Raw genomic sequence first — 12207 nt, 5'->3', positions numbered from 1 at the left:
GAAGGGCAAGCCTCCCGTCTCCTCCGAGGGGCGCTGTGGAGCTGCGGGTCCTGCGTGGGAGTGGAGACCTGCTCAGCAGGTGGGGGCTGGGGGCTAAGACAATTGTCACGTGTCCCCCCATGCAAAGTCAACACAGCTCCCCACCAGTGCTCTCCTGAGCAGATCAGAGCCGTCCTCAGAGCTGGAGTCTCAATGTGCGCGGGGGAGGGCGCGGGAGGACAAGCCCGCATGGGGGTCCGCACGTCCGGGGGGCGGTGCCACACTGGGGCAAGTAGCCAGGGGCCCTTCGGCATGAGGTCAGGGCTGGGGTTTATTCCGTGTCCCAGGAGCCCTGGGGGGCCCGGGAGGTCTCCACTCCCACTCAGGACCCGCAGTTCCACAGAGAACCACCAGGCGGCAGGGCTGAGTGTGCGGAGCTGCTCAGAGGCCTTCCTGGACCAGAGGCAGGCTCTGCCCTCACCCTGCCCTCACCCTGCGGGTCATCCAGGGCCTCAGAGAACCTGGGCATCTCAGGGTTCCCCTCCAGCCGCTGGGGTTCCTGGAGCTGAGACGTGCCCGGCAGGTGGGGGGCGGCACCCGGATGAGGACGTTCCTTACACTGCTGTCCCCTCGCTGGGCCGGGATGTCCCCCTCCACCTCCCAGGTCAGGCTCCTCCTCCCTGAGCTCCCTGCCCACCGCCTTCAGGTCACCCGGGCACACGACCCCGTGGGGACTTATCCGGGGACTGTGCACTCATTGGTCTGCCTTTCCTGGCGGGCGAGAGCCTGAGGGTGGGGCTTGGTCTCGCTGAACCCCCAGGACCAGGACCAGGCACAGGCGCACAGTAGGTGCTCCGTTTCCATTGATGAGTAAACCCGTGGGCTGTCCCTTAAAGGAGCAATGAGCTGGTTTCTGTGGTCATGCCAGGCAGCCCAGGACGCCAGCGCCCTCACCCCCAACCCCACTCCTCCCCTGGGACTCCCCAGGTGAGCCCGGATTTCTGGGGCTCGGGTACGCGCTGTACCCTCTGCCCGGGCAACCCCTGACTCCCAGGACTGAGCAGGGATCTAACTCCTCGGGGACAGAGGACGCCGCTGGGCTCTCAGGGGAGCTGTCACACACCTCTACGGTGTCTGCCCACTGGCCCCCTCAGCCCTTGAAGGAGGGACCCCAGGGGACCCCTCTCAGAGTGACCAGGGCCAGGCACACGGCCCGGGCCTGGGCAGAGGTGGGTGGGCCCAGCGGTCACCTGCGCCCGCCCAAGGCCCCGGCGGCCCCTACCCAGGATGCAGGAGTGTGAGAAGGAGCCCTCGCCGGAGTATAGGCCGTAGGTGCCCAGGTAGGGCGACACCACCTTCTGGACCAGCGTCTCCAGGCGCAGGTAGTCCTTGGTCACGCCACGGGACTCGTGCACGCCCTGCGAGAGGGAGGGGCGGAGGGTCACCCACAGCAGGCTCCGCCGCTCCCCCGGGCCCGGCTCCCAGCCCTCCAACACCCTGCCCTCCTCCCAGCCCCCTGCTCTGTCCCCAGCAGCCGTGGGCCTGGGCGGCCGTGGTGCCCGGGGGAAAAGGACCCTGTGGCGCGTGCAGTTGGGCATCCTGCAGTCCGCCCCTCGGAGGGTCCCCATCGCGGCTCCCTGGAGGCTCTGGACGTCCTACAGGGGCAAGCTTGTGGCCCCGGCCCGTCCTCACTCCCCGCCGTGGAGCGCTGCAGGCGGGAAAGGCTGCCCCGTGGGCCAGGCCTGGTCCACATCCAAGGCCCGTCCACCGGACAGCTGCCCGCCCCCTCCGTGCCCCCCTGCTCCCCCTGAGGGGTCTCAGCCGGCGCCTTCCTGGCCCCTCCTGGGATCTCCTCCTCCGGTTTCATCCGAGCCAAAGCCCGAGGAATGAGGCTGCGCACAGGACGGCCTGGGGCTTGCTGACCAGGGGCAAGCTCAGCGTCCCCAGGACCCCCGCAGGGGCCGGCACTCAGCTGGCGTGTAGCGCTTTCTGAGTGAATGATATATGAGTGAATGAATGAGTGAATGGATGGAAGGACTGATGGGTGAATGGCTGAATGAATGAATGACATCACTCCTCAGGGCTGTCAGTCAGTAAGGAACAGGATACACTCAGGGTGACGATCAATGACAGTCCGAGACAGCAAGAGAACCCCACTCTGCTCCCCTCAGGAAACACACTCACCACAAAGACACGCGTGGATGAACAGGAAGGGAGGACGCTGTGCCGGCGACCACCGGCGGCAAGAAAGCAGGGGGAGCTGTGTCAGTTTCAGACAGGGAGACTCCAGACCAAGGCACGTGACAGGGAGAAGAAGGTCCGTACATACGGCAAGGGGCCAGTTCCCTCAGACGCCATACAACCCTTCACGCACACGCCTGACAGCAGAGCAGCAAACGACGGAGGGAAAGGCTAACGGAAGTGCAGGGAGAAACGCAAATCTGCCCTCACAGCTGGAGACGCTGCACCCCGCTCAGACACATGGTCCTGCCGCAGGAATCATGGACGCAGCTGACCCGACGCCGCCAGCAATCCGCCGGGCGTAACTGACGCCCGTACCCCAGCTCCTCCAAGGATGGACGAAGACACATTCTTCTCCAGCCCCTGGAGCATTCGCCAAACAGACCCCACTCGGGACCAGAAAACACATCTTAGCACATTTTAAGAAGTACCAAGCATACAACGTCTGCTCTCAGGTCCCTGTGACTGTAACCAGGAATCAGTAACAGAAAGGTAACTGGGAAAATCCCCAAGTACATGGAGATCAAGCAACTCACTCGTAAATCATACCCGAGTCAAAGACGAAATCTCAGGAAATATTTTAAAAGATTTTGAACTAAATGTTGCTATAACATCCACATTGGTGAAATGCATCAAAAACAGTGTTTCGTGGGAAATTTATAGCACCGAGCGGGTATATCAGAAAAGCGAAAGATCCACAATCAATAGCCAGCTTCCACAAAGAGCAAAGGAAGTCTGAAGTGAGCAGAAGAAAAAAACGTAACAATCAGAGCAGAAATCAATGAAACTGAAAACGGGAATCAACAGAGAACAATCAACAAAATCAAAAGCTAGCCCTTTGAAAAGCTCAATAAGTTTAATGACCCTCTAGCCGCGCTAACAAAGACAGACACAAACCACTAGATCAGAAATGAAAAGGGACATCACTGCCGACCCCACAGACCCAGCTGTGCCTGGACGAGGAGGGGGCGGGACTCATTGGGCGGCCCGTCCGTCCGTCATCCGGATGAACGTAAAGCACCCCGGACTTCCCTGGCCCTGTCTCCATCCCCAGCAGCAGTGCCGGAACGAGCGTGACACCGCCGAGCTGTGCTGGGCTTCTCATGAACTTCGTCATGTCACTTCCAGAGCTTGTTTCTGGAGTCTGCGCTCTGCTCCCATTGCAGAGAGGAAATGGGGGCCCAGGGGCTGCATGCTTTGTGTGCACGCAGAGGCAGGGCTGCTCCCTGGCTCATGGGATCCCCTGAGAAGGAACCGTGGCTCTGCGGGTGAAGCACAGGGCGCACAGTAGGTCCTCAACACAGGCTGACCAGCAGCTGTGACTTCAGATCCATCTGGAACTTGTAAGCAGTGGGGACAAGTTCACTGGGACAAGGTCATTCAAAGTGCGGGCCAAGAGGGGGGCGGGGCAGCGGCAGAACCTTGTGGTTTGGGGAGGCACCCACAAGGAGCAGGAAGGACAGCCTGGGGGTCCGGGGGCCAAGCCCAGAAAGCTGCATGAGGCACGGTGGCCACCAGGGGGCAGCACCACCCACAGGATGGGGCTCCTGGGATCCAGGTGGGACCTTATTCCTTGGCTCTAAATCCCCTGCTCCCAGGGGCATATTGGGAGCTTTCCACCCAATGTCTCCCCATTATCCCTGAACCTGCCTGCCAATAGGCAGCCTCACTCCATCACACGACGAGAAAAGCGGCTCGAGAGACAAAGTCACGCCGAGGCCCCCAGCTTCAACCCGGCCAGGTCTGACCTGACCCCCTCGAAATCCCGGCTTGGCCGGCCTGCTGTCCCCGGAGCTGCCCGGCCACCTCAGCGGCCAGCAGTGCCGCCTGGGACGGCAGCCCCCAGTCACCAGCCCCCGTGCTCTGGGATCTTCCCGGCTGCCTGGCCGCAGGCCCACCCCGCTGACCCTGCGTGAGCCGGACTCCCACCCAGGGGATCCAGACAGTGAGCGGGGCTTCAGCGCCGCCGGACTCGGGTGGCCGGGCTGCTGGCCTTGTTAGTTGCAAGCCAGTGGCTCCCGGCGGGGACGCGGTTTCCCTGCCGGCGCCCGCCCCGGTCCTGTGACACTGAGCTGAGCCAGCACAGAGCCGGCTGCCGGGCCTGCACGGGGCCCGGGGGGAGGCGGAAAGGCCGAGTTGCAGTGGAGGCTGCTGGTGGCCCGCCAGATCCCATCTTGGGCAGGCCATTCACCCCCCAGCTGCCAGGAGTGTGGCTGCCAGCCGCTTGCAGCTGCCCCCTCCCCAGAGCGGCCCCCTCAGAGGAAAGCCTCCCACCAGAGGTGTCGGGACTGCCGTGGGGCGTGGGGGAGGCGTCCCACAGCCCCAGGGGCTGACTGAGGAGGTGGAAGGCCCCGCCCTGCCCAGGAGGGATAATGCTGGTCCTGGTCACACTCCTGGGACCTTCCCTGAACCCGGGCTCTGCCCAGCGCCCCGCCCCCTAGTGTGCCAGCTGCGTTCCTGCTCCTGCTCACTCCCCGCCCCAGGTTCCTCCTGACAGCATCCCGTCCCTGACTCATGTGGACCTAGGTCCTCCTCTCGGCGCTGCTTCTAGGGGTCTGGCCTGAGACACCATCTGCCCGAGCCCGGCCGTGTGCCCACCTGTAGCACCAGCAGCATCTGCACGATGGCGGGGGGCACGCGGGCGTGGGCGCGGGCCAGCGCGTCCTCCAGCTTCACGCTGAGGGTGATGGTGTTGCGGAAGTGCAGCAGGGCCAGCTGGCGCACCGACGGCTCCTTGCCCTGCGGACACAGGATGCGCAACGCCCGCCGGTCACGAGCGACCCCGGACACAGGGGCAGGGACCCACTGACCTGTCACACACAGCCCCTACTGTGCGCTGAGCACGGCCTACTACGTGCTGCTCAGGCTTCGTCGGGCTCTTAGGAAGGAGCTGCCTTATTTCCATCTTGTGGGTGGGAAGCGGGTTGAGAGGGCCAGGGGCAGCGTGCCTGGCCCCGCTGTGGGTGCAGACAGCCCACAAAGGCAGCGAGGAGCAGAAGGGTGTCCCTCCCCAGGCCAGGCCGGTCTGTCACCGTGGCCGGGGGGCCCGGGGCGTCGGGCTGCTCACCTGCACTGGGTAGAAGATGGCCTGCAGGGTGGGCAGCACGTCACTGAAGAAGAAGTCCCATGTCTCCGCCAGCGAGTCCAGCAGCTTCTGTCCTGTGGGCACAGGAGCCGTCAATGCCCGTCCGAAAGGCGCGGCAGAAACTCACACCCGCCCCGGTCGGGTCGGACTGGACATCGTCTCCCGTCTCCAGCCTCCCGGGTCAGGCTGGGTCCCGGGCCCGGAGGCGCCTCTGAGGCAGGGCCCAGAGCCCTCGGCAGCTCGGTGGCCCGGGGGCCACTCTAACCGCTCTGTGCCTCAGTTTCTTCATTAAGATGAATGAAACGAGCTAAGCAGGGCCTGGCGCAGAGGAAGTGCTGGTGTGCGCTCGCTGCCGGCCCCCGGTCCTGCCCGCACCAGGCCCGCACGGGGGCCAGACCTGTGCCAGTGCCGCCCCCCCCCGGCCCCCGGAGCTTCTGCTCACATCCTTGTCTCCTCTCGTCTCATTCCGGTAACCACCCGCCAGGCAGCTGAGGAACCCCCCCACCCACGCGCCTCTCCTTCCCTCCCTCCACTCTCCCACCAGTCTGTCCATCTACAGAACAGCTACACGGTGCCAGGCCCTCCCCTGGGGACCCAGAGAGTCCCAGCCCCATTGCATGCAGGGGAGCAGGGCACTGAACAGCAGTTGTGAGGACGATGGCACGGGGTCTCCAAGAGGTTCAAGGTCCTTCTCAAGGGCCTGGGTCCCTGACACCCAGGCTGCCTGGCGGGGGGCGGGGGGGGGGGGCGGGGGCGGTCTGGGGAGCAGGGAGACCATTTCCAACCACAGCAACATGCCCCAGGCAGGAGAGGAGAGGAGGTGTGATCCAAGATGATATAGGATGTCTGCTGCACTGACCGACATCCTGGGTGTGACCACAGAAGTAGACGTGCGGGAAGCAGGCGGTTGGACCAGCTTTGCGGCATTTGTGCCCTGAGGAGGAGTGGTGCCATGCTCAGGGGACCCACCCCAGGGGATGGGGCAGCTGAGGGCCCGGGCTGGCCCGGGACCCCCAGGAAATGCAAAGTGCGGACCCTTCGCCTTCCCACTGGGAAGGGCAGAGTTCGGATGAGGGGCTGCCGGGCGGGAGGAGCCGGCCCCCACCTGGAAGCCAACGAGGCACCAGCAGGGGCGCGGTGGGCATCTCTGGGTGAGGAGGGGCAGGTGCCCCAGCGGGCAGGTCTCCCAGACTGCACTGCTCCTGTCTGACCGCCGGAGGTTTCCATGGGAACTAGAGTCAGACAAGAGCCTTGGTCTTTCTTCTCACTTCCTTGCGCTCTGGGCCCCCTCCCTCCGCCTGTAAAGCCCCAGGTCTGTGTCGGGGCCCAGCTCCGGGAGGGGGGCCTGGCTGGGGCCGCCCAGGGAGGCCCAGTCCAGCCTGGCTGGCAGTGACGGGGGTCCGGCCTCTGTGCGCGGCCGTCGGCTGGCACTGGGCTCCTTGCCAAGCAGCCAGTCCCCGTCCTCCGGGGCCCACCTGGGTCTGCGGCAGGACAGGCGGGTGCCTGCGGCCCCAGAGGCTCTGCCTGAACACAGGTCCCTTCAGGTCCCCGCCATCGCCAGCAAGAAGGCAGCTGCCGCTAGGCTGGCGTGGGGTGCCCAGGGCGTGGGCCAGGCCAGCGTCTGCCGGGCTCAGGACACCCTCCAGGCCCCGGAGCAGAAAGGCCATGGAAAGCAGACGTAACACACGGAGCCCAGGCCCGGCCGGAGCCGCACGCTGGCCGAGGCTGGGCAGCAAGGCCTCGCCCACTGACCAGGATCCTTGCTGGGGACTGAGGTCTGGAGGTGACAGTCAGGCAGCACGGAGCTGAAGCTTTGCTGTGGGGCCCCAGGGGAGCCCCGCACCCCGAGCCTCAGTGTGGCTCTCTGTGAAATGGGTGCAATAGCTGTCCCACTTGCACGGGGCTACGATCAGGAGCTCAGGGAGTGTGGCTGTGGCCACGATGACCGGGTGGGCCATGTCCCTGCTGACATTCAGCAGGGCCCAGGCAGCGGCTGTGGCCCAAGCCGTTCTGTCCCGGGGGCAGGTCAGTCTTCCTTTGCCACCTGCTGAGGGCCGACTCTGAGGCCTGGATGTCAGCTCAGGTCTCAGCACGGCTCGGGGAGTTACCAGGGACAGTGATGACCATGGGCTGGCTGCTGAGGGGGTCATCCTGGCTGCGGCTGGAGTCCACTCCTAGTAGCCATCGCGCTGAGACCACCAAACGACAGCCTGGGACGCGTCCCGGGGAGGAGCCTCCACCTTCTGGCTGGCCTCCAGGCTTCTCATTTGCAGGGATCACTGCTTGGGAGCCCACATTCAAGGCCTCCATGGGGGTGGCGACAGGAGCAGCGGTGAGGGTCCGGGGCCGTCCCAGGGGCTGCCACCTTGTCCATCAGAGCCACGGGCAAGGTCATGGCTGGGTGCAGGCAGCAGTCTCCAGGAAGAACTCGCTCTGGGACCCAAACTGGGGTGGGAGGCTCTCGAGGCTGTTCTCAGGGTGACAGGTCGGTTACTATTCCCACTGCAGGGCTGAAGGGGACCAGATGTCGTCCGGAACAGACTATATTCCGAGGCTCTACTCAAAGGCCACTACCTCCATGCAGCCCTCCCGGACTGCCAATGAAACCAATCCCTTCACCCTGACATGCAGCACACTGTACTTTGCCATCTGGTGTCCCCGCATGGCTGTGAGGCCCTGCTGGGCAGGGCCTGGGTCTCCTCCGTTTCAGGTCCCCAGGGCCGCCTGGGCGCTGGCACGTGCTGAGCATGTGGATGGAGCCCGGCCAACCCCTCAGTCTCAGACGGGGACACTGAGCCAGAAGGAAAGGCTGCGTCTCTGGCTGGATGAGAACGGGCTCCGGGCCTGTCCCTGAGGCCAGGGGGTTTGGACGGGGCTGGCACTCCTTGCTGGGCGGCCTGGTGGACACGGCCACTGTGGGCAGGACTCCACCCAGCCACACAAAGCTCCCCTTCTCCGAGGATCCCCTCTCCCCTGGGCTGGCGCTGGTGGGAGGCGCAGACTCCACGGGAATGTGCCGAGTCAGGAGAGGGGCGTGGGCGGGCGTCTCCGCCAGGTGCCAAACCCTCACTGCCTGGCCTGCAGGCTTCGTGCTGCCTCCTCCAGGAAGCTGGCCCGGAACCTCCCGGCCCCATAGCTGAGGTCCTGTGGCCCTTCTCAGGCTCCTGCCTCAGCAGCTCCACCCGCTGGGCCCGGAGAGGGGGGCAGGGGTTGTGGGAGGAACGGGGCACACAGCTCGGAGCTCACCCAGAGCCGCCAGCCCACCAGGCAGCAGTCTCCAGGCCTCAGTCCCCTGCTCTGCAAAATGGAACAACACCCCTTCTCTCCAGGTCGGAGTGAGGGCCCGAGGAGGCATCTGGCGCAGCGGAGAGAGGAGTGGGCTCAGGAGCCGTGGAGCCGCTGCGTGGCCTGGGGGTTCCTGAACCCCACTGTGGCTCCGTTTCCCCATATGTTCAGGGCTACAACAATGGTTCCTCCTGCACAGGTTGCTGGGGGACCCAGTGAGTTAGCAGAGTCAGGAAGTGTCTACAGAACAAGCATGTACTCTGTGCCCGTGCACAGTAGGTGCTCAACGAATGTGCATGGACCCTGGACCCAGCCCCGGCCTGGGCACAGAAGACGCTACCTGCGAAGGCTCCTCGGGTGAGCTGGGCTCTCCCATCGCCTGACCTCTCCCTAAGGGGGCACACCCTTCGGCCGTGGCCCCAGGGACATTGGGAGTCCGAGGGTGTGGACTGGGCACGCCCCGCTGAGACTCAGGGCCTGGAGGAGGGTGGTCGGGCAGGACCCTCCCTACTTGCTGAGGCCTGAGCCGGGCAGAGGCCAGCTGGGACTCACGGGCTCCAGAGGGTAAAGGTGTGTGCCCTGGAGCAGGCTGGCCGGGGTTCGAATCCCGCCTCCCCTCCTTGTGTGGCCAGGGACAAGCCGCCCATCATCAGTGCACTGCGCCCCAGCTGGCGATGGGAACAATGACCCAGAGGCCGCATGGGGTGGGTGTGGCATTAAAGAGAACCCTCCCAGCCCGCCCGGCAGGGAGCCCCCTCCAGCTGCTCCCCACAGGCGTCAGCGACCTGCTCCAGCCTCTTCCCCCCAGGCCTGCGGTTCCCAGGCTGCTGTGGGCCGGGGGTGAGGCAGGGCCTTCTCTCTCCTCGACACCTCTCGGGCCTCCTGGGCCCCTGCAAGTTGGGGGGCAGATGCTTTCCCCAGTGAGATCCCCTCCGGGGTCAGGCCTCAGCCCTGCCGCCCCTGACGCATCATTTCTGTCCCTCTGAGCCCTCCCGACCAGGAGGGCCCCGTGGCCCACCCAGAGCCCTGAGGCCCAGGCGAGGCTGGCAGTCCACGGCTCCCACGGGCCCACCTGCTGTGCCACCCTCCCTGGTGGCAGCCACGATGCCCAGCAGCCACCCGGCCAGCAGCCTGGCCCAGCGCACGGTCCGGCCGGGCTGCCACTCACCCTCGTAGAAGCGGATCTTGTCCCGCAGGATCACCATGCCCTTCGTCAGCAGCTGGTTCTGAAAGGCACACGGAGACGCCGTCACCGCCTGAGGGAGCCCGGGCTTCCTGGGGGGCAGCCGAGGCCCAGCGGGGAGGGGCTCACCGACATGCCACCTCCCACCGCCAGCCTGACCCTCAGCTCGCCCGGGAGGACACGGACCACGGACCCACCAGGCGTTGTCACGACACAGGAGGTGGCCGCAGGGACAACCCCAAAGACAGGTGGCGCCTGGAGCCTCCGTTGAGCCGGCAGGCAGCACGGCCACGGGAGGGCGCTGGAGCACGCAGGGCGGCCACGAGGGCCTGCAGGGTCCTGGCCGCGCCCTGGGCACCGGCTGAGGGGTCTCAGCCCCATTCACAACAGCCAAGAGGTGCACATGCCCCCGTGTCCCCCAGGGCAAGTGGACAAACGGGGTGCACACAACGGGATGTTACTCGGCTGTAAAAGGGACCGAGGCGCCCACACCTGCCACAGGACACGCTGTGCTCGGCGAAGGAAGCGGACACAGAGGCACCTGTGAGATTCCATCCCCGTGACATGGGGCTACGGGGGGAGGGGCCTGGGGCTGATGATAAAGTCGAGGTTTCTTTGGGGGCGGGGTGAGGGAATGATCTGGAACTAGACAGTGGTGAAGGTCACAGGGCTGTGACTACACCAAAACCCCGGAGCCGGGCAGCTGAATGGGTGCACGCCTGGCGTGTGAATCACGCCTCGACAGCCGTGTGACCCCGGCAGGTCCCGTGTGTCCGTGGCTCGGCAGGCCCGCTGCCCGGATGGGGGGCCAGGAGCGCGCAGGGCCTGGGCCAGAGGGGCCTTGGCGACACTGACCCTCCGTGGCTCAGGGCACAGGGGCTGTGAGGCGACCCAAACACGACGTCAGGGGCCCGCAGTGACGGCCCAGGAGCAGGTGGGCCAGTAACAGCAAAGCCCCGAGTCCTGCCGCGTGCCAGGCACCGTGCTAAGCCCTCACCTGAATTTACTATTTAACCTTCACAGCCCTCAGCGGTGGCTACATGGGGAAACTGAGTCATGCTCCAGGTGCCCTTTGAGGGTGTATGAGCCCCAGTCTTTCCTGGCCAGCTCAGGAAGCAATCCCAGCTGGGCAGGAGAGCGGGGACCACCCACCAGGGAGCGGGACCCCCCACCTGGCGAGTGGGACCCCCCGCCTGGAGAGCGGGACCCCCCACCAGGGAGCAGGACCACCCATCAGGGAGCGGGACCCCCCACCAGGGAGCGGGATCCCCCACCTGGCGAGCGGGACCACCCACCAGGGAGCGGGACCACCCACCTGCAGGTACTCCGTGAAGAAGGACCCCAGCTCTGTCTTCAGCAGCTGCCTGTGGACAAGAGGGGAGAGGAGAGTGAGGGAGAGTGGGGGTCAGAGGGCGCTCTGGGACCCCTCCTTCCTGGCCCAGAAGCAGGAATGTTCCAGGCAGGGCGCAGCCTCATCGCATAAACGAGCTTCGAGAACCGAGGGGAAACCTCGGGTAATGGGGCCATGGATGGCTGGTCACAGGCTCTCGTGGGATCAACGCGAATGGCCAGTCATGGATTTAATGCACAATTCAATTCACTTAATTTAATGTGGCCACACGATGGGGAAGAGCTGGGGTGGGGACAGCCCTGAAGGACCCACAGGCCCTGGAGTCAGGGGCCTAATCCCGGCTCCAGTGACCAGTCCTCTGACCTCGAGCGAACTACGACCTCTCTGTGCCTGTTTCCTCATCTGTAAAATGGGATGATAAGGCAGCCATTCCTCAGGCGCTGTGGAATGTGAGGCATGGGAAGCGCAGGGCACGCGGCTGGCACAGAGCGAACTCTCAAAAGAAAGGCCCTGCCGTCACCTGACAGTTCCCGGCACTTGGCTTTGAATCGGCTAAACAGAAGCTGCCCAGCCCGGCGGGCGTGGCTCAGAGGCTGAGCCTTGACCTGTGAGCCAGGGGGTCACGGTTCTGACAGTCAAGGGCACAGGCCCGGGTTGCGGGCCGGATCCCCAGTGTGGGGCGTGCAGGAGGCAGCTGATCGACGATTCTCTCTCATCACTGATGTTTCTCTCTCTCTCCCCCTCTCCCTTCTGCTCTTAAATCAATAAAAAAATACATATTTTTAAAAAGACGTACTGTACTAAGTCTGGCAGTACTGTGGTAAGTAAAAAGATTGTGTTTGTCTAAAAAAGAGAAGAAGTTGCCCCAAACAGCCTAACTGGCCCCGTCACCTGACCTCTAATGCTTCTTGGATAAGGATCACGGGGCTGTCCAGGGGGTCCTGGGGCCCAGGGGTACATCGCTGCCTCCCCCACCCCGGACACACTCCGGAGGGAGCCCCTGTTCTACTCAGTCCCCAAGGGCTGGCGACGAGGGCACGTGTTCTGGTGTTACAGTTGCCCCCTCCCCCTCCCGCCCCGCCC

At 64.8% G+C, this 12207-nt stretch overlaps 1 protein-coding gene across 3 annotated transcripts in view; it reads right to left on the bottom strand.

Annotated features, from left to right (window-relative positions):
• The window catches only part of PRR5 (proline rich 5), a 44493-nt gene that overhangs the window by 1116 nt on the left and 31170 nt on the right, over nucleotides 1-12207 (bottom strand). For 2 of the 3 annotated variants that reach the window (XM_081082978.1, XM_081082977.1), the window contains 5 exons: nucleotides 11089-11137; nucleotides 9759-9816; nucleotides 5288-5379; nucleotides 4819-4959; nucleotides 1262-1397 (listed from right to left, as the gene is read on the bottom strand). In XM_081082978.1, the coding sequence (XP_080939104.1) occupies nucleotides 1262-1397; nucleotides 4819-4959; nucleotides 5288-5379; nucleotides 9759-9816; nucleotides 11089-11137 (476 nt within the window). The remainder of the gene's footprint in view (nucleotides 1-1261; nucleotides 1398-4818; nucleotides 4960-5287; nucleotides 5380-9758; nucleotides 9817-11088; nucleotides 11138-12207) is intronic. The other variant, XM_081082979.1, reaches the window with a different exon arrangement.

The sequence above is a fragment of the Myotis nattereri genome (genome assembly GCF_964212035.1).
Source record: "Myotis nattereri genome assembly, chromosome: 2".
NCBI lineage: Eukaryota > Metazoa > Chordata > Mammalia > Chiroptera > Vespertilionidae > Myotis > Myotis nattereri.
The sequence above is the reverse complement of the archived record's forward strand: the minus strand, read 5'-3'. Positions and strand labels throughout refer to the sequence as shown.